The sequence below is a fragment of the Grampus griseus genome (assembly GCF_964374135.1).
Source record: "Grampus griseus genome assembly, chromosome: 13".
Taxonomy (NCBI): domain Eukaryota; kingdom Metazoa; phylum Chordata; class Mammalia; order Artiodactyla; family Delphinidae; genus Grampus; species Grampus griseus.
In genome coordinates, this window is record NC_139007.1 from 67,018,700 (window position 1) to 67,041,738 (window position 23,039).

General features: G+C 38.5%; 1 protein-coding gene across 4 annotated transcripts in view; it reads right to left on the reverse strand.

Moving 5' to 3' along the window:
- Positions 1 to 1,891: 1,891 nt before the first annotated feature.
- HIVEP2 (HIVEP zinc finger 2) overlaps positions 1,892 to 23,039 on the reverse strand; it is a 192,673-nt gene continuing 171,525 nt past the window's right edge. For all 4 annotated transcript variants that reach the window (XM_082668830.1, XM_082668829.1, XM_082668828.1 and 1 more), the window contains 5 exons: positions 21,942 to 22,096; positions 14,704 to 14,879; positions 11,231 to 11,332; positions 9,557 to 10,452; positions 1,892 to 4,304 (listed from right to left, as the gene is read on the reverse strand). In XM_082668830.1, the coding sequence (XP_082524956.1) occupies positions 3,480 to 4,304; positions 9,557 to 10,452; positions 11,231 to 11,332; positions 14,704 to 14,879; positions 21,942 to 22,096 (2,154 nt within the window). In that variant the 3' untranslated portion in view covers positions 1,892 to 3,479. The remainder of the gene's footprint in view (positions 4,305 to 9,556; positions 10,453 to 11,230; positions 11,333 to 14,703; positions 14,880 to 21,941; positions 22,097 to 23,039) is intronic.

Sequence of the window (23,039 nt, forward strand, 5' to 3'; positions counted from 1 at the left end):
CAATAGCCAGGTCATGGAAGCAACCAAAATGCCCATTGACAGACAAATGGATAGAGAAGATGTGGTACATATATACAGTGGAATATTATTCAGCTATAAAAAGGAACGAAATTGGGTTATTTGTAGAGATGTGGGTGGATCTAGAGGCTGTCATACAGAGTGAAGTAAGTCAGAAAGAGAAAAACAAATATCGTATATTAACGCATATATGTGGAACCTAGAAAAATGGTACAGATGAACTGGTTTGCAAGGTGGAAATAGACACAGATGTAGAGAACCACCGTATGGACCCCAAGGGGGGAATGTGGCGGCGGGGTGGGATGGTGGTGTGATGAATTGGGAGATTGGGATTGACATGTATACACTGATGTGTATAAAGTGGATGACTAATAAGAATCTGCTGTATTAAAAAATAAATTAAATAAAATTAAAAAAAAAAAAAAGACCAAAAGGACCAACGGCCACTTCTGAAGAGCCGGGAGCAAAAGGAGGGTACTGTGCATGCCCCCTGCACACAACACCACCAAAGGTGGGAGCAAACAACCTGAGCCATCACTCCAGCCCGACCGCTGGACCTGCACATACTCACCCCATATAAGGAACCAGCTCACTTCCCCTCAGTGAGCAAGCAAGGGAGGGAACCTGTTGCTTGTTCTCGCTCACCCCTGCTGCAGCAGGGGCCCCAAAAAGCCTTACCTGAATTTCTTGTCTGGCCTCTGATCAATTTCCATTGATGAAGAAGGCCAAGAACCCTGATCTGTAACAGTTCCAGGGCCACCTCTGCAGCGAAGCCTGCTCCATGCTTCCTTTCATTCTCAGCAGGGTGATTGCTCTCTCCTTTGTGATTGCAAAACACACCAAATGCGCCATTATTTTAGCACTAACAGCATACTGTATATATTTACTTACATATACATCTCTCCTCTTTATTTGAGCTCCTTGATGGCAGGAATACTCTCTTTTTCATTCTAATTGTCAATTATAGTACCCAGTTCATAGTAGGCATTCAAAAACTGTTTTATGAACAAGGGAATACATGAAATGAGTTAGACAGAGGAAGAAGAGTATTTGATTTGGCCAGGGAATCACACACACACATGCACACACACACACACACACACACCCCCCCCCCAGTGAGGAGTAAGACACACAAATCACCCTATGCAACTAAATGTTGCAAGGATTATTCTCTGTGAGAGACAGATATTAGGCTAGCTGTGGTGGCCTTTAATTCACCTTTGTAAAACACACTTTTAAAAAGACAGTCTTGCTCATAAAACATAATAGGTAAGTAGTAAATCCACCAATTTGAGATTTTTGGAATGAAAATACTGATAGAGTTTGACCTTTAATGAGCTATTTCCATTATTAAAAGGTTCTACTTTTTTGTAATGAAAGAACTATGATTTCTGGAACTATGATTTCTATGATTTTATGGTGTATTTGTTTCAGTTGGTTTTTACCTTCAGTCACCTCAGCAAAAATAAAGAGGTTTCCCCACTGGGGGAATGTCAGACGTGTATGCATACTGAGAGGGAAGCGGAAGGGGAAATGATCATTTGATTTATTCATGACTCTTCTCAGATACCCATTCCCATGCCCAGGTTCTGAGGACCCCATTTCTAGAGCTCGCACTGTATTGACCACTCTCTGTTCTAATCGGATGACATATGGAAGCCAATGACTGCCTTCTCACATGCTAAAAGCGTTCATACTCTGCACACCTCGGGATAGGCAGAGCCTAGCAATTAAAAGCACAGATGGTATGTTGGTAGCCTCAAAATTTCTGCAGCAACAAAATTGGGAGATTAAAATGTAAAACAACACATAAAAACTAGACACCTCAAGCATGTAATCGTATATTTATTTCTCTTTTTAAAGAACACTCCTTAATGTAATTCAATATACAAACTTGGTTTCACAGAATTATAATCCACTATATAGCACAAAGATAACCCAGATTGTGTGTGTGTGTGTGTGTGTGTGTGTGTGTGTGCATGTGTTGTACCCCTTCCCTTCCTTCCATTCTTCTGAACCTACAAAGGCTCTGCCCACTGTCCACGCTAACAAAAACCCATTCTAAATGTTATCTACAAAAGACATTATCCTCCCACAAGTTCTTTTCCCTGGAAAGCTCCTTTCCCGTTCCCCCTGAGATAGCCAGGAGTGTGACACTCTTCCCCTCTGCAGTAGGGTCAAGTGGCTTCCCCTAGAGCTGATGCCAACCCTGTTACCGTGCAGACTGGCTGACAGGAAGGGCTGGGGACCAGGTCTCCGTGCCCTTCCCCACTTCCACACCCACCCCTCAGTCCAAGCGCGACCCCTCTGTAGTAGCCTTAGTTCCAGTCACCATCTCGTGCAGCAAGAACCAAGGAGATTGCTAAGCCCAGGTCTTCTCCATGGGCAGCGCACAGCACTGCCTGCCAAGCCACCGGGCCGGCCGATAACCAAGCTCAACACAGTCCCATGTGCTTTGTCACTTTAATTTTTAAAGACACCCTAGCATAGGTCTGTGGCAACCTAGTGTCCAACTGAGTTACATAAAATTGTACCAGTGATGCACTTGTACATATTTACATGGGGTGGAATGTTTTCCCATATATTTAGATGAGTATATAGATCAACATGTTCACATAAGACCAAATACTTTTAATATTATTTATAACTGATTTATAAAGCTTTGAAAAAACTCACAATAGCACATTGTTTACTTTAATGCTTTACGGTACTATCAGTTTAAAATCACAATCAGCACTTAAGTTATAGTCAATCCAGCAAACAAGAGACAAAAAAATTTACAAGAGTTAAGAACTGACTGATACATCCTTTATCTTTTTTTTAAACTAATGCATAAGTGCAGAATAAGATACTCTAGTTTAAATATCTTGTTTACAATATACATTTTTGTTCTAGTTACGCAACAGTAAATCCCATGCTTCACATAGAAAAGCAATCCACAACATTAAGAAAAAATGTACAATTTATGAAACAAAGTAAATAAATATTAGTATTACAGAATCAGAGCTGTACATAAAAGCTGTTCAGTTTTAATCATATAAAAATATGTTTTAGTGCAACCTCACATATATATTGATGCTGTTTTGCTTTACATCATTTAGATCCAAGTGTCCAAAAAAGGAAAGAAATTACATTTATTACAAAGCAGATACACAAATTCTAAAATATGTACAAATTACTGCTAAAAAATGCTTATAAGAATATAAGCAAAGTAAAGAAAAGGCACAAACATCTGTACAATTTTAAAAGTACCAGACCCAATAGGTTAATTTCAAATTTTGTTTTGGTCAGGCTCATGATGACTTGTTAATTTATCTAATTCTTCTGATATAACAAAAGTATATATAATAGCAAACTACTGTAACTTAGGACAGGCATGCTATAAACTTGATTACCTCTATTTCTAGAAAAACAAAAACAAAGGGGAAAATGTGGAAATGAAAGTCTCCATGCATCTTAGATCAATGTAGTTGACTCTTTTCCGACAAAGGTTCCTTGCCTTCCTCTGTGCTTGAGGGTAATTCTTTGCTGCCTTGAAAGCCCGACTGTTTGTCATCCAGACAACTCTTGCTGTAAAACGTGGAGTGAGCGAATGCAGTCTGTGATGTACCAAAATTGTCCTTTTCACCATCATGCAAGTCAGGGTGGGTAGCTGAGGTACAGGGCTGACCTGGCTCAGGTCCACTAAAGTGTCTAATGCTAACATGTGCACTTTCCAAGGGTTTCTGATGGGGCGCCTGCCCCCGAGCTGGCTGGTCTGCCCCCAGCAGAGCGGCCTCTTCTGTGGCAATCCGGAGGGAGGCGATGGCTTTTGTGCAAGTCTGTATGTTTTCCTCCTGTTCCCGCTCTGTTGCATTCAGGCTGTCTTCTGAAGTGCTCTGTTTCATCAGTAGCCGAGGAGAGGAGGGTGTGCTAGGTGGACCAGATGACTGCAGAGCGTGAGGCGATCGCTTCTCGTGCTGCTTAGGAACCACATAGGGATCCTTGGCGAAGGAGTCCCCTGAAGCTCCTCTCTTCTCCTCAGAGCCCTCCATTGGCAGAGGCAATGTGGGTGGAGGGTGTAAACCGGAAAGGGCCGGCGGCATGGAGTGAACCATTTGGATCCCACCAACTGGCACCATGGGGATAGGAGCTCGCACTTGCTGCTGAGAGTGGAGTGGAAGGTGACTGAAGACATAGTCATTAGGACCCTCAGGGAAAAGGCTGGAGCCTGGATGTTCATAAGCACCTTCTTGGTCTCCATAGAGACTGAAGTAAGGAACCTGAGGTAATCCTCTTCTTAAATTCTGCATCGGGAAACAGAGCACAACGCTTAGGACCCATCACCCTTCACGCTTAGGTCAAGCTGTTTCATTCATTCACTCACTCACTCATTCTTTCAAGACACGTGGAGACTCCCTAATCTTTTTATCCATTTTTTATTTCTCAAGACAAAAGAGAATTTCTCAGCGGTCTTTTAGGATTCTTGAGTGAGGCGGTGGGTCTGTGAACAGTTGCCTTTGCTGTTAAACAGCCATGTAATAAATCATGCAATGTGTTTTCCACTAGGTACAGAGACATGTTCCAGCTCTGTTTTGTTCATAAGATGGAATGAAAAGAAAATAATGGATAATTACCAAAAACACTTTACTGAGCCAAAAAACACTAATAATAGATTTTTTAATTCAAAAGGAAGTTAAAAGATTACCATCTGTTTACATACTGGGCAGATTTTTAATATTTTTCTTAAGTGTTGATGAACAGAAATGGAGTGCCAAGCCTGAAAATTAGCCTGCTTTTTTTTTTTTTTTTTAGTTTTGTACAGAACAGATGACAAAATGGTGGTGATAACACAAACTGGTTACTCCAATGTGCAAGACATTGGTCTAAAGGAATAAATGCCTGCTCAGGAGACATCGAGGCAGAAGATCACAGCTTCTCCATCAAATCTTAATTCAAGGCCAGATTTAGTATGGAAACTATGCATCAAAGTAGTTAATATTAAATATTTCAAATCGTTACAACTTGCATTCAACTACACAGCTGGGAACCAAAGATGACTGTGTTTTAATTCTTCTGTTTATACTACTATTTTCACTTAAATATCTTCTTGGCAATTAATGGATTAAGATACTTAAAATTGGGGGCCAGTATTCCAGATGTTATGGTCCCAGTCCTGAAAATGGAGAACTTATTTTGTATAATTGTTTCTGTAGCAAAACCCAATTTATACCGTGAGATTATCAGGTTTTGACGAGATGATGAGGTTTCAGTTACTGAGATTCATTCTTTTAATGAATCGTCATCTAAAAGAGACTCACTGTATTTTTATTTTTATGTTTTTTGAGAACTTAAAATCAGAGAGATACAAATGTGGCAAATACGGTAGTAATCAGGAGAGACCAAAAAATGTTCTAACTCATTTCAAGGATGTTTCAGTTCTAAAATTCAAGATATGCTCTATACCATTAATGATTCATCCAGTTCTATTTGGATCGTGAGACCAGCTCAAGAACGATAAGTTATGCATCGTCTCTGCTACTCTGTACCAGGCTTGGCCCTTACCCTGTTCTGGGCTTCACCTTATTCAAGCCAAAAACAAATGACCTGTGCTGAAAGTGCAGGAGAAATCATGTAATCATCAACCCTATAACCACAAGCATCTCATAAGCTAGGTAAGGGGAGAATTTTATGGTATGAGAAAGAATCATTTAAATGCTACCAAAAAAAAAAAATGCCTCTTGTACTTGCTCTGGTTTAGAAAAAAGGCATGTTTCCTTCATCCATCACCACGTAAGGTGGAAGAACATAATGCCTACAATAATGACCTTTGAAGCTAACCAAATGAATCTTCTTTTAATCACGATTATCACAGATGCAAAGTTTAAAACAAAATGTAGCTTGGCTATTTTTCCATTTTGCTTTTGATTGCTATTCTGTGATGTCCACCGCATACACCTAATCAGAATGGGGGTCTGTGAGGCAGCCAGAGACACAGCTGTCCCATTTCATGAGATCTCTGAGTCAAGTCTAACAAAGGGAGTGGTGAACTGTCCTCTAAAAATAGGAGGTATTCAATATGTTCAATAGCCAACAGAATTTTGTGTTAAGAGTAAAAGTGTTATAGTCAGACCTTTACTGACCAGAAATTAAATGACTATAGTCACAGAAGCAAGTGCACAAGTACAATTCCTATCATGTAACCACTTCCATGGCTCCAAATACTGCCAGCCTTTTCCACATATCCTCTGTCCTTGAATTGACCCTTTCTTCACCCTCCAAATAAACTCTCAAGAAGATTTTTCTACTCTAATTTTTACTCCATTTGCAACACTATTCTCATAACTTGGACCTTATCATTGTAATATCGTGAACACACTCCCATCTTACTTAAAAATCTCGATACGGAAAGATGAATAATGAATGCATGTGTGGGCTGTGTTAAGTGCATGCATATGTGTGTGTATATCTATACATATACCCCATGTACCAGATATTTACCCCACTCATCTTTTCAACAGTGTCACTAGGTCCTCTGGAAGCAAAGGCTCAGAAGGAGGTAGGGGTGCAAGAGGTTCAGCTGGGGGTGGTGATGGGGGAGAGGGGAGTTCATGTATGGGAAGGTAATGGGAAGAGGAAGCAGGTGGTCAGCTGGGGCTGATCCAGGCTCAGCCATTGACTGGAGGCTGCAGGGGAGAATGTGACCTTGGCTTGAAAATGGAGGCCTAGCCTGAAGGTATGAACAGCTGGAGGCTTTCAGCTCACTGCATTCCTTAGAGCTGAATGGCAAGTTCTTTCAAGGACAGAAATCTGCTTGGCCCAGCCCCCTGACTGCCACAAACAGATTAAGAAACTGTGGCCAAGAGGTTAATTGACTTGTTCAAGATCACACAGAGAGCAAAAGGGATGGAAACGTAGGACGACACTTTTACTAGACAATGTTCACGGACACTGTACCGAGGACCAGGACACACTTTCTTTGTCTCCTTGCTATCTATCTACCAAAACTTTAAAAATGGAAAAGGAAAACTTTTTGTTTAAAAAAGATGAGGCCAGAAACTGTACAATTTTTTCATCATCATCCTTGAGCCACATATGATAAACCCTCAAAAAATATTTACTGAATGAATAAAAAACTCTTTTCTCTCTTCCTCTCTTCCTTCCTCCCTCTCTCTCTTTCCCATTCTATTGTTTATCTATCTACCTTTCTATCTATCATATATCTACCTATCTATCATCTGTCTTAAAATTAACACTAACCGGAGGGCATTAGGGAGGAAACAGCAGGATACTAGAATCTCAGTGACTGCATATCACCTCCTCCAAACCTGCTCCCTGGGACCTACCACTCCAGACTGAACCAGGTAATGAGCATGCCACACTGGACTACAGGGTCCTTTCATGCCACGGTCACTGCCCTGTGAGCCCTTGGTCAATGTTAAACAACAAGGTATTGCTAATAGAATTTCCATCAAAAAGAATTATTTTTAGGGTTATTCCAAAATAATAGGGGGAAGCACTCATCTACTACAGCAATCGGGAGACGTACTTCTCATAGGATCATTGATTCTTCTTTGCTCTGGCAATGAAAATCTTGTCCATACATCATAGAAAGATGAAAACCCTCTGCAGCCCCTCCAAAAAGGTGTGGTAAAGCATCAAACGGGAAGCGTTCGAGACCAAGGGTCTCTGCTTGGGGAGGATCCTCAGGGAGGATTCCAAGGTCTATTCCTTTCTATCGCATGAACAAAGCAGCCTGCTAAGAATTCTCTACAGAGAATTAAACTGGGTAATAGACCAAAGGCTCAACAGTTGGGCTTCATAAATGGTAAAGTTCAACAATAATATTAAGTATCCAGGTGAACTGGTATTAAAAAAAAAAAACTGGTGCAAAGTCAATGACTAATAAAAACCAATCTCCTTCCAACAACAACCTTCTGGCCATAGATCTAAAAATTAGATGAAGTCCTTCAGTCTACTCCTTCACTTCCTTTGCCCAAGTTGGCTGCGAGTTGCTATTATTTTTTAATAACAATAGTGTGTTGGCACCAAAGAGTTATTTTTTGTGGCTGTAGCTGATCAGGAACAGGAGAGTCTCATCTCACACACTTCATCAGCATCATTGGGTCTATACCAGAAAAAGCATTTTACACCCTGGATGTGGTATCCTGGTATCGGAGGGATTTCTCACTCTATTCATGCTGCAATAGCATGAACTTCAGAAGAGCCCTGCTTTCTACTTAGCACCACCAAGACACAAAAAACCTGTGGAAATGTCCCTCTTTTTCTTAGCTTGTTAATTTATTTGTTTGACAAATAGTTACAAGTAGTCCTGATAGCTACACATGTTTCCGCAGTAGTTGAACCATGAAGACTAAGCTGGTGGCGGGCTTGTAAACAGAGGGCGCTGGGGGCAGGGGAGTGGAATGCAGCAGGGAGTTTTCCTAAAGTTCAAAAATGACAACCTAAGCATATAATTCAGGGTGGTGAAAAGGTGATGAGAGGGAGGAAGGTGACCACTAGGGCAACGATAAGACGGTAGAGCTGGGAGCTGGTAGTGCTTCCTTTGGCTGTGAAGGACAGTGCCGACCCACATGATGGAAATCCAGAGCAAAAGGAGAATGGCAAAGAATAGAGCCCAGGAAACAAAAAGCACACTTAAAGCGACCAAACTCCAAAGGTATCATTCCTCTGTCTACACTAGGTGCCTGCTTCATTCATTTTTTAAAACCCTACACAAGCTGAAAGAGACATCGAGGTCTACCACGCTGGTGGAATGAGGCAGGGCAGGTGCTTTTCTGTGGATCTCCATAAGCCCACTGCCTAAACTTCATCCATGATTGCTGCTGTTGTTATCTTAATCCATAATGAGGGCATACCATAGAAATCGCCTCTGGTGCTTTCTCCCTTAGCTTTCCCAGCTCCCCATTCTCTGTGGGCTCAAGATCTCACTTTACAAGGGCACTCAGTAGCAGGAAGTGGTGGTACCAGGAAGAAAAGCATACATGTTCATGCCTTTCATTTATAAACATACCAAGGGGTTCATTCTCCCCTCTTCCGATCCCTCACTGGTTTCACATGTCCACTCACTATGGGCAAAGTAATGTTTATTTTAAAATATTTTTTTGCTTGAAAGTCAATGCTAATGCCTGAATCAGAATCCTTACCTGGCAAAGAGTTACATAAATGACACCTAAATGTCCCTGAGAATGTCTGTCTAGGCAGCCATGCTATTCCAAAGACTTCACCTTTTCTACTCATGCAAAGGTTTCAACTCCTGTCAATAATGAGTTAGGTTTAGAAAGCATTTAGAAAGATCGCCCCTGTGACCAGCTGGAAATGCTCTTCTCTGATGTAATACTACACTTGGGATAATACCACAGACATGTTACTGACAATAGCATGCAATAAAAATGTCTTCCTTCTATTTTCAGTAACCAAATTTACTCCTCCCCATGAGAGAGACCCATGTCATAATACATTTCACACTAGTGTGTCATCAAGAGACTCCAATGTGCTTGGACTTATATATTAGAAAGAGAAAGCTAATTATACTTACAGGAGGCCCCAATACAATTGGCTCTGCTTGCAAATACTGTCCCATGGACAACGGTGGGTTGTGGTATAAAGCCCTTCTGGGAGATGGTGCTCTTATGGTGGTCATGTATCTTCTCTCTCTTCTGGGAGAGAGGTCTCTTCTGGCCGTGATCTCTTTCCCAGGTGACACTGGCCTCCTTGGGGACAGATGCCTTCTTGGTGAAACATCTCCTTGTGATATCTCTCTTCTCAAGGCAGCTTCCTTTCTTGGTGAAAGATGTCTCATGGGCGATACATCTCTCCTAGGTGATAAATGTCTTCTGGGCGACAAATCTCCTTTGGGTATCAGATACCTCTTTGGTGAATTATCTCGACAGGGTGAAGAATCATATCCTGGTGAGGAATGGTGGCTGGAGGGTGAGAAGTCCCTTGGGGAGGAACTCGGCTCTGAAGACAGCATGCATTCTTCATCCATACAACTAGGGATGTCTAACCTGTCTTTGTCTGGTTCCGAGTCTGTACTTTTGCTCTGGAATAATCTCTGGTATTCTGTCATTGGAGTATCTTCACATGAGTCACTTGGTGTCATAAGCTGAGTAACCTGAATACTTGGCAAAGTAACCAAATAACTGATCAATGAAGAATGCCCCAGGGAGCTATCAGAAGGAACCCCATGGGGCACGGCGCCAACATTCACAGGTAAGGAGGAGAATCTAGGAGGCTGGGGACTGGTGCTTCTTGATCTTGTTTTTGGTGTCAAATCTCCTTGGTCATCAAAGTCATCATCATCTTCATCATCATCATCATTATCATCTCCATCCTCACCATCCGATTCTTCAGCATCTGAGAACTGATGATCAGTTGAAATGCTGGACATGCTATGCTTCTCAGCCGCTTTGTGCAAATCTTCCATCGTTTCTGAAGCAATTGAACAAAGAGAATGAAGATCAAGATCCAAATACGAAGGTTAGGAGCTAATTTAGGCCCCATCTCTTTCCAAAAGCTTTCCTCAACCCTCCAGCCCTTAGAGACAGTCTTATCTCTGAATTCCTATAACACACATGGGCACATACCTCTGTGACTCTAGATTGGTTCTTTTTTTTTTTTTTTATGTACCTATCTGGTTTCATCTCCACCCTGTAATACGGACTCCATAGTAGGACCTTATAACTCAGGCATCATACCACTCATAGAAAACCCTCAATAAATGGGTATGCAATGTTGTTAATGATGGTATTAGAGGAAAAAGAGAAGCAAGACTTGTCTCTACAGGTATAAGACCTCACGAGGCCCAGCTGACCCTCAGGTTTTCTACTGAGGTTAGTGATGGATTATTTTTACTACTAGATTTCCTCTTAATAGGAAAAATAAGACACAATGCTTTTCAAGTTTCCCAAAAAGTTTCATAAACTTTAAATCACCGTCACAACTTAGGTGCAATTAGATCTCCTTTATGGTTCCAGATAGAAGTATTTCCATAGTAAGGCCTTTCAACCTCCTCAGCCAGAACTGAAATGCATTTCTTCTCAGTGAGTTTCAAGCAATTCAATGTGTCAGACTTCTTTTCTATATTTAGTATTTAGTAAAATGAAATGCGATCAGTATCTTTTTTAAATACCTAAATTTATTTTACCACCTTGGCCACAAAGCTCCAGCACGCACGGTAAAGGGTTCAGTCAACTAAAGTATGAAATACCTGCTTCCTCGGTTTCGGTATCATCCACTGATGTCATTGAGACCCCCAACTCCAGGCACTTCTTCATGTGTGCTTTAGATTTCATATGCTTCGTTAGGTTTCCTGGAAAATACAGCCAAAACAAGAGCAATGAATTGGTTACCAAAATGTGATGATTGCTGCAAAATTCAGTGTGAAATGAACTGACTTGAGATAATAAAGATCTGTTTCTCGCCCCTACCCCTTGTCTCAAACTTAAGAGGAACAATTTGGCTTCTGAAGATATTAACCCCAGACAGCTTCAGCCCAATCTCAGGTTTTCTGCATTCTAGAAGACTTGCCGAAGTCTAGGGTCACAGCTTTTCAAGAGTAGGCTCAAGTACAACTGGGAATCCCAGGCTTTCCTGGCTGAGAAGGGATCTAATATCTTTGGCCCAGTTGGGCCCACCTCCTTGGACTCCATATAACCAGGATGGTACAAGCTGGGTCACACCTCTCTGAGCAACTTCACAATGAAATACTGTCATCAACATATCCACCAGACCCCAGACCTTCTGGCATTGATCAGATATAGATTAAACTCACAGGATCCTCACTTGTCAGAAGAAAAAATATATGCAAACTAATGTTGGGGCCAATCCTGTAAATGAATGCAAAGATCCATACAAATACTTAGCTAACTACTTATAGGAAGCATTAGTCTCAGTATTTAGCATCTATCCATCTGGCATATATCAGCAAAGTTTATGACAGCAGCTTCTAAAGTTCTGGAGCAGCAAAATTCCTTTCTTATTTATCTTGAAACTCCCACTGTTCTACGAAAAAAGAAAGAATTTTATGTCAAATATGTATTATGATGATGATAAGACATACACAATTGTCCCTTATGTAAAATGGTGTAGTACAATTGGCCCTCATATCCACAGGTTCAGCATTCACAGATATGAAGAGCTGGCTATACAGTTATACGTGTACCTAAGTACATATGTGTGTTTCTATAGATTTATATAATTGCTATATGGAATGTGAGAAATTATGAAAACACTGATCCAATCACCTCTGATTTAGGATCTATGAAATTATATATATATTATTCCATGTCATATATATAACTTATCGAAAGAGATCCAGGAAGTAATTCAGCTGTAAGGGCCATATTATTATCTTTGCACTCTGACGCTGCTTTAGTAACATAGCAGCAAATGCTTTATTTTTAAGAGTAGGCTCATTGAATCTAGATGGAAACCCAGCCTGCTGAAATAGTTTATTCCTCTTGTAAGAGTGTCTAGCTTACTATTAATGTAATATATGAGCCACAACTCTAAACTGGGGCACTGTTGTTTATTATTTTATTTATATTATTTTATTTTTTACTTAACATTTGGCTTATTGCTTATATACCTACAAATTTTATGTGGTATTTTGATAACTCCAAACATAGAAATATGTCCTGGCCCTTACTGCTCTTTTTTATCAAAAAAACTATATCTACAATTTTTCTAAAGATCTAAACAATTTTTATAGATACATCATCAAGAATTCTAAAATCTGTAAATTAATTAAATATATCTATAAATTAATGGAAATCACCTGCTTCTATAAGGGTGCAAGTGATCTGAGTATGTGGACATATGTAGATGTTAGGTATGTCAAGATAGTTTATTTAGAGCTTAGTATGTGTTTCTTCTTCTATATTTTTCTTTCCACTCGTTTCAAGTAGGCAGTGAGGCTTTGCGCTCTCATCCTCAGGGTAGTTTTGTAGTTAGAAATAGGGCTCAGAAACAACCCCACCCTGACTTTGGCTTATTAAAGTCTTGAACATATGAAGGATTATAGCAAAGAGAGGGGAGCAGGATGGCAGGAAAGGGCACCTGGAGAAGTGACACAGGCACAGAGGAGGTACCGGTCCTACAAGTGTGCTCTGATTCTGTGCTCAGATGACATGACAACAAGCACTTCAGCCGGAAGTGAAAACTGGCTGGCGAGGGGTTTCCCAGGATGATCTGCTCTTTTTAAGATTCCAAGACATTTGTACATTCCCGAAGGGTGACAAGGAAACTCCAGTAATGACCAAGAATAAATTATTTCCTGCTAAAACTCCAAGACAATGGTTCAAAGCCAAATTTAATTTGGGTCAAAAGAAATAGCTATGTGACGTTCCTTCACGCAGTGTTTCATGCAGCTATACCTACAGTTAACTCATATGCTCAGGGAATACCAGTTGTAATGACTGGCGGATTTGCATTATTTCCTAAAACCAAAGTTTATATTTTCTTATGTCCTAGGGAGTCTCTCAGTGAAGTTCTACATAAAAGGTCTTGATTGTGCAAAAGTGGATGGTATTTAAAGGACATTGTGGTTATCTCCTTTGAAATGCAGCTGAACACTCCCCCCCCCCTTTCTGGCTTACAAAGAGGCATACTTATAATGTAAATATCTTTTTAATAAAGAAGAAACAGATACGTTGAGAGGCTACACATTTTTACTTCTGACAAACGAATAAAGACAATTTAGGATTTTGTGTATAAGAGAAAATAGGTACACATTTCTCTACCAAAGATTATTTTATTTGATATTTGTTTTTCTTGATGGGTAGTGGAGCAGATTAATTGGCATGCAAATCTAAAGTTAAAACATTGGAAAATGTTAGTGTGAGGTTAGTGAGGGTGTGTCTAGAGGATTCATTAGTACTTTACAGTAAGTAGTAAAACATACTTCTACAGAAGTCATCCACCTCTAATTCACTACTGTTTGTCTTCTGAGAACACTGGGTTTATAAGCATTTTCATAATTTTATAAAATGATAGAAATATAATGGAAGCAACCTTTTAGTATAAAATATTTTCATATAAATCTACCTTCTAAAAACAGATATTTTTTAAAAAAAGAGAATATCATTTCAAGGCAAGTCTTAGTTTTATGAGATTAATAGCCATGGCCTGAGAGTAAGAAATTGTCTCCGTGCTGATAAATACACAGAATACAAGCTATCAAATTTCTATGCATAATTAATGCAGGTGTGGATGGAGGGGCCCACCGGGGAGTCCGCGGGTCTCTACATCATTTATAATCTTGAGACTGACCATGGGCACATGTTTTCTTTCCGGCTGCTGCCTTGCTTTTCTAATGCCATGGCACGGATTATCTCCCTGCAGTATTTCAATACCGGTGCAAAGATTCTCTAGACCACATAACATTTCCAACATGAGGTAATAGCTATCCAGGCAATTCTTAGCCACTTCCTTCGAGACAACTAGCCTGGACCTAAGTCTGTAGCTCTTACTTAGGTCATAAAAGGAGCCTCACTGTCTCATGTACATCCTCAGACCACTTAACAGGAAGAGGAAAATACATTTTGTGGGGTCACATTTTCACAAAGAAAACCAACTAATTGTCGATGACGGTTATAAAATAGTATTCAGAATCTGGAGCAGCCATTAAAAAAAGTGTTTTTCCTCTAAAAAAAAAAAAAGAAAGAAAAATCAGACCCATACCTTTTGTTTTGAAGGCAAAATTACACAACTTGCATACATAAGGCCGGACATCAGTATGAGTGCGGATATGCTTTTTGAGCATGCTCGGTTTCTTACAGCGAATTCCACATTCTTCACAAATGTACTTTCCACGTCCACGTCCTCTGACATATACATAATCTTCATTTGACTTATACCTGTTAAAAAAGGGAAAATACAGTGTGTTTCCAAATACTTCTGCACGTTATACATCAAACCAAAAGCTAATCATTTGCAAGACAAATTTTTAGGAGGGACTTTTACAATTATTCAACTTTATTTCTACAAAGCCTGTGAAATCTATGCAGTAAAGTCCTGAAAGAACAGATTTGGCATTGTAAATAAAAGGGAATTTTTTTCTACATGGAGTTCAAAACGGAATTGGCTCTTCTATGAAGTGTAAATATATGGACTCCGTACAGATGTCCAATGGGCTTATATAAGCCTCAAAGAGTTGCAGAGCTGTGCACCTCACTGCCTCTGGCCAAGAAACATCCAAAAAGTTATACTAGCATATTTAAATCATCACATATCATTTGCTAATATTCCATCATCTAAGATGTGCATACCCCTCTGAATTTGCTAGAATAAATATGACTGATTATAGAATTCTTCATTGCAAGTTTCTACTCTATTTTTACAATCCTGGCACGAGAGTCAGAAATTTCTAGCTTACACAGGCTGAGCTGAGCTCACCAACTGTTGCCTACAGATTTGATCTGCTCTTCCCAAGGACCATGAATCTGTACTAAAGTGAAGTCTCAATTTCAAGTGGCTTCTGGAAGGTACTGTTACATAATGAAAACTAGACATTCTATTTTTCAATCAAATTTGCATTCGTTTCTGGAAGGATTTAATAGAGAAGTTTGAAAGGATAAATGAGGTCCTCTAGTTTAATTAAATCAGTTAGATGGGCAAAGTCTTAGGTATTCACTGTAATTATCAATGGAAGAAACCTATCTAGTGCTCACCATCCATCACATTTTGTTTAGAATACAGGGAAACATGACCTCTCATACAGTATAGCAGCATTCTACTGAATAACTCAATGAATACCATTATCTCTTAAATCTCAGGCTAGAATTATGGGTCTAATGTCATTCTTGGGAAGATATTCCTTTCGAAGGGCTCTTTTTATAACTTCAAAAGGTAAAGTGACCTACAAAATGCCTTAACTCAGTGTGGACTGACTTAAAGGCACTAGATTTACAGTTTTGTTTTGTTTTGTCTTACATTCTAAGAGCGTTGCAAACTTCTCTATTTTGTTCTAGCTAATCTATCATCAGAAATAAAAGCAAGTTCAAATTCATTTGTCAAATCCACTGAAGAATATTTAAGAGAGAAAATCCATCCAACATATTTAAATATCCACTCTGCTATGGATACTATTTAATCTTAAAATTATCTTTTGTTCAGTACCAATCCAGGTGAGAATTGACTAGTATCAGAAATATGAATAGTCAGTTTTGCATGCTTTCTGCTCCTTTAAATCTTTCCCACTTAGGGACAAGGAATTTCCAAAGTCAACTTTTTCTTCAAAACTATTTTGAACTTTATCTTTCATCTCACATTTTTTGTAATAAAGAAGAAAAGAACTTAAAGATGCAAAATATCTTTCATCTTTTAATATCACTATTCTCTGCCCCAAACTTAGGGCATGAAATTACCTAAGGATGAAATTACCTTAAGATGAAATTACCTAAGGAATATAGAATAAAACAAATAATTTTATAGAAAGCAACTTTTCTTCAGGGAAGGGTACTTTAAGCTTACTGTGGCCCAGGCCCATCATTGTACTTAATGTACAATGTATTATCTTCAAATAACACTATTTTAATGTCTCAGCTGATTAACTTGCTTCCAGAATGAAAATAGAGTAAATTTTGTATAAAATATAACCATATTAGAAAAGTCTGCACAAATAAAATATTTACCCTTCAACAGTTCTGCAGACCCATGAATTTACTTGATACAAGAATTAATGGATTTTGAAAAAATAATTGAAAGATATGATGAATTGGGCGATTGGAATTGACATGTATACACTGATGTGTATAAAATTGATGACTAATAAGAACCTGCTGTATAAAAAAATAAATAAAATAAAATTTAAAAATTAAAAGGAAAAAAGAATTAATGGATTTAAAAAATAATTAAAAGGTATGTTTAATTAAATTACTAAGTCTATGAATTAAATAGTAATAAGAAACATACACACTTAAAAATTTGGTCAGTAATACTTTTTTTTTTGAACTTATCACTTTGCAATCGGCAAAATAAGAGATGGTAACACACTTCTTGGAATAAACAGCTGATTACCACCAGGCAGAAGATGGATCACAGATTAAGGAATGATATCAATTACAGGAAAAAATCTGTAAAATATACAAACACATGGAGGCTAAACAATACACTGCTTAATAACCAAGAGATCACTGAAGAAATCAAAGAGGAAATGAAAAAATACCTAGAAACAAATGACAATGAAAACATGATGACCCAAAACCTATGGGAGGCAGCAAAAGCAGTTCTAAGAGGGAAGTTTATAGCAATATAATCTTACCTCAAGAAACAAGAAAGATCTCAAATAAACAACCTAACCTTACACCTAAAGCAATTAGAGAAAGAAGAACAAAAAAAAAAACCCCAAAGTTAGCAGAAGGAAAGAAATCATAAAGATCAGATCAGAAATAAATGAAAAAGAAATGAAGGAAACAATAGCAAAGATCAATAAAACTAAAAGCTGCTTCTTTGAGAAGATAAAATTGACAAACCATTAGGCAGAAAAAAAGGGAGAAGACTCAAATTAATAGAATTAGAAATGAAAAAGGAGAAGTAATAACTGACACTGCAGAAATACAAAGGATCATGAGAGATTACTACAAGCAACTATATGCCAATAAAATGGACAACCTGGAAGAAAAGGACAAATTCTTAGAAAAACACAACCTCCTGAAACTGAACCAGGAAGAAATAGAAAATATAAACAGACCAATCACAAGCACTGAAACTGAGACTGTGATTAAAAATCCTCCAACAAACAAAAGCCCAGGACCAGATGGCTTCACAGGTGAATTCTATCAAACATTTAGAGAAGAGCTAACACTTATCCTTCTCAAACTCTTCCAAAATATAGCAGAGGGAGGAACACCCCCAAACTCATTCTATGAGGCCACCATCACCCTGATACCAAAACCAGACAAAGATGTCACAAAGAAAGAAAACTACAGGCCAATATCACTGATGAACATACATGCAAATATCCTCAACCAAATACTAGCAAACAGAATCCAACAGCACATTAAAAGGATCATCCACCATGATCAAGTGGGGTTTATTCCAGGAATGCAAGGATTCTTCACTATATGCAAATCAATCAATGTGATACACCATATTAACAAATTGAAGGATAAAAACCATATGATCATCTCAATAGATGCAGAAAAAGCTTTTGATAAATTCAACACCCATTTATGATAAAAACCCTCTAGAAAATAGGCATAGAGGGAACTTACCTCAACAAAATAAAGGCCATACATGACAAACCCACAGCCAACATCATTCTCAATGGTGAAAAACGGAAACCATTTCCACTAAGATCAGGAACAAGACAAGGCTGCCCACTCTCACCACTATTATTCAACATAGTTTTGGAAGTTTTAGCTACAGCAATCAGAGAAGAAAAAGAAATAAAAGGAATCCAAATCAGAAAAGAAGAAGTAAAGGTGCCACTGTTTGCAGATGACATGATCCTATATATAGAGAATCCTAAAGATGCTACCAGAAAACTACTAGAGCTAATCAATGAATTTGGTAAAGTAGCAGGATACAAAATTAATGCACAGAAATCTCTTGAATTCCTACACACTAATGATGAAAAATCTGAAAGAGAAATTAAGGAAACACCCCATTTACCATTGCAACAAAAAGAATAAAATACCTAGGAATAAACCTGACTAAGGAGACAAAAGACCTGTATGCAGAAAACTATACGACACTGATGAAAGAAATTAAAGATAATACAAACGGATGGAGAGATATACCATGTTCTTGGACTGGAAGAATCAACATTGTGAAAATGACTATACTACCCAAAGCAATCTACAGATTCAATGCAATCCCTATCAAACTACCAATGGCATTTTTCACAGAAGTAGAACAAAATATTTCACAATTTCTATGGAAACACAAAAGACTCCGAATAGCCAAACCAATCTTGAGGAAGAAAAACGGAGCTGGAGGAATCAGGCTCCCAGACTTCAGACTATTCTACAAAGCTACAGTAATCAAGACAGCATGGTACTGGCACAAAAACAGAAATATAGATCAATGGAACAGGATAGAAAGCCCAGAGATAAACCCACACACATATGGTCACTTTATTTTTGATAAAGGAGGGAAGAATATACAATGGAGAAAAGACAGCCTCTTCCATAAGTGGTGCGGGGAAAACTGGACAGCTACATGGAAAAGAGTGAAATTAGAACACTCCCTAACACCATACACAAAAATAAACTCAAAATGGATTAAAGACCTAAATGTAAGGCCAGACACTATAAAACTCTTAGAGGAAAACATAGGCAGAACACTCTATGACATAAATCACAGTAAGATCCTTTTTGACCCACCTCCTAGAGAAATGGAAATAAAAACAAAAATAAACAAATGGGACCTAATGAAACTTCAAAGCTTTTGCACAGCAGTGGAAACCATAAACAAGATGAAAAGACAACCCTCAGAATGGGAGAAGATATTTGCAAATGAAGCAGCTGACAAAGGATTAATCTCCAAAATTTACAAGCAGCTCATGCAGCTCAATAACAAAAAACCAAACAACCCAATCCAAAAATGGGCAGAAGACCTAAATAGACATTTCTCCAAAGAAGATATACAGATTGCCAACAAACACATGAAAGGATGCTCAACATCACTAATTATCAGAGAAAGGCAAATCAAAACTACCATGAGGTATCACCTCACACCAGTCAGAATGGCCATCATCAAGAAATCTACAAACAATAAATGCTGGAGAGGGTGTGGAGAAAAGGGAACCCTCTTGCACTGTTGGTGAGAATGTAAACTGATACAGCCACTATGGAGAACAGTATGGACGTTCCTTTAAAAACTAAAAATAGAACTACCACACGACCCAGCAATTCCACTACTGGGCATATACCCTGAGAAAACCACAATTCAAAAACAGTCATGTAGCACGATGTTCACTGTAGCTCTATTTACAATAGCCAGGACATGGAAGCAACCTAAGTGTCCATCGACAGATTAATGAATAAAGAAGATGTGTCACATATATACAATGGAATATTACTCAGCCCTAAAACGAAACGAAATTGAGTTATTTGTAGTGAGGTGAATGGATGTAGAGTCTGTCATACAGAGTGAAGTAAGTCAGAAACAGAAAAACAAATACCGTAAGCTAACACATATATATGGAATCTAAAAAAAAAATATATGTGTATATATATATATATATATATGTATGTATATAGTTCTGAAGAACCTAGGGGCAGGGCAGGAATAAAGATGTAGACGTAGAGAATGGACTTGAGGACTTATATATACTACCAAATGTAAAATAGATAGCTTGTGGGAAGCAGCCACATAGCACAGGGAGATCAGCTTGGGTGCTTTGTGACCACCTAGAGGGGTGGGATAGGGAGGGTGGGAGGGAGACGCAAGAGGGAGGGGATATGGGTATATATGTATATGTATAACTGATTCACTTTGTTATAAAGCAGAAACTAACACAGCATTGTAAAGCAATTATACTGCAATAAAGATGTTTAAAAAAAAAAAAAGAATGAGTGGGACATAGCCCATAACGTTGGACAGTGAAATGAGGAGAAAATTAAATATGGCCCAATCCTTTTGGATCATCAAAACACAGCAATAAAATGTTCACATATGCTTTTTCATTTGTGTCCTTCGTTAGTGGAGATGGGCTCCCCAAATCATACAGTCACTGTGGAAGTCTCGCTAATCTAGTACAAGTGCGCTGTTATGAAGAAGACTGATGAATGTAAGCGTTGATTCAGTCACAGAGATCACTCAGTCTCTATAAAGATAAAATCTCTATTTCTCTTGTTTGTGTTAAAAGATGAGGAATGTGAAAAAATACTGAGACAAGCTTCATGGCTACAAACAGCTGTGGCTTTAGTGGTGACAGTACTAGGCATTCATCCAAGGGGGTCAACCTTACCAGGGAACCAACTTTGATAAACCATCTCCAAACTGGTAAATCTATGTGAGAAACTGATACTTCATATCACCAACCACTCAACATTTTAGAGTCAAACAGATAACATTATTTTGTTCTCCAAATATAATTAGAATAAAATCATGCTCATGGAAATATGTAGATTATAGATCTGTTGCAAAGATAAGGTAGACACATCACCATCCCCAAATGTGGTTAACATCCTTTAAAATTTTTAAATTTTAAAGCAGAAGTCTGGGCTTTTTCTCCCCTGTGACTAGATTTAAGATACCTTTCTATCAAAATCTAAAACTGGGCATTACACATACATGCAGTGTTTCTTAACTAGATAGACAACAAAATCATTGAACCTTATTACTTGAGTTTCTGCAACTCAGAATGCAACACTTAAAAAGAAATTCCTAAAGACAGAGAAACTGTCACAGACCAGAGAAGTTTGGGGAAACATGACAACTAAATGCGAAGTGGTGCCCTGGCTTGGATACTAGAACAGAAAGAGGGTTTTGAAGGAACTGGTGAAATCCCAATAAGGTCTGGACTTTACGTAATAATAAAAACAATAAAATAAAACTAGTTTCTAGGTTTATACATGAGTGTGCATGACTGCATTTTTGTAAGCACAGAATAAAAATATGTCCATTACTAACACAACAAATGCCTATCAAAGTAATACCAAAGAATGAACAAACTTAGACAATATCAAGAGTCCAGCAATTTAGTCGATTTCATATGGAATTAGAGGTATGAAAATTTAAGGCAGAAGTTCGAACCATATACAATAGGGACATTTTCATTAAAAGCAAGTCATGAAAGCAAGGGCACGAGCTCATTATCTATTACCAGACAGACTTCAGAAATGTGTATAGAAAAAGGAATTTGCTTTATGCTTCAGACCAGAGGAGATACGACTTTTCCATGCAGACACTCAGGACCATTTATGCTGAATTTAATGGAATACTTTACATTTGCACACGTGTTTCCTTACCCTCCTTCAAAGATTTTAATTCGAATGGGCTCAGCTTGTTTGGATCCAATATCCTTATCTCCATGAATATCTCCTTTCCCTCTTTCCTTTAAGATATTTCCCATTAGTTTCCTTTCTAGCTTGCTGCCAAATAAAAAGGTCGCATCAGGTTTCATCTGTAGGCCAAAAAGAGAGAATCATTTCGTATGCATTCCCTAAGACACAGAGGAAGCGCACACATCCCACTCTTCCATGATCTCTGAAAATCAGCCTAAACTCCATGCTAAAAGGCCATAGGCTGGCTACATAAAATAAGGGACAACAGGGATAAAATCAGAAAAGATGACAGTTTCTACAGAATAAATTCAACATTCTGTTAAAAAAAAACCCAACAAGACCCCACTAGCACGTACACTGTACAACACTAATAACAATGTTAAAAACATGTTCTGTTTTTGGAAGTAGCAATTCAAGCAATCTCTATGCGTGTAGAAAATATTCTCAAAAATTATTAAGGAGAAATGGTAACTGAAGTGAGTAAATATATTTTATATTTTATTTATTATATATTTTTGTTTAAGACCTCCATGTACTTCTTTATTAATTTAGCATAAATTCCAAAGTGGCCCTTATTAATATTTTTATAATCCTACATGTAAGGCAATAATTGTTCATGTAGGAACGAACCTGCTAATCCCTTGGAAAAATGAGTTTTGAGAGAAATATATTAAAAATAAATTTTAATAAAACAATAGCCAATGGGAACAACCCCTCCCTCAGAAGTTCACAAAGTTCAGTTCTAACACCCGGCAGCCTCCTTCCTGATCTTTCCTCTCCTGTGTCCACTCCCTGTTCTATGTCCTCATTTCACAATTTCCTGAAGTCCTCACATCAAAGGAAAGTTGGTCTGCTAGGTCACTAACACAGGTTGGAACGGAGAGGAACTCCAAGGAATTAGCCCCTGCGGTGGAATTTCACTGCACCCGGCTGAGGAGATACTTTGTGCTTGGTACTTTCCTAAGTACTGACTGGTACTGACCCCTCATAACTAAGTTCAGGGTCAATGGGTAAGGCCCGTTTGCAGAGGACCCCCTCCCCAGCTCTGGTCTTCATTTTACT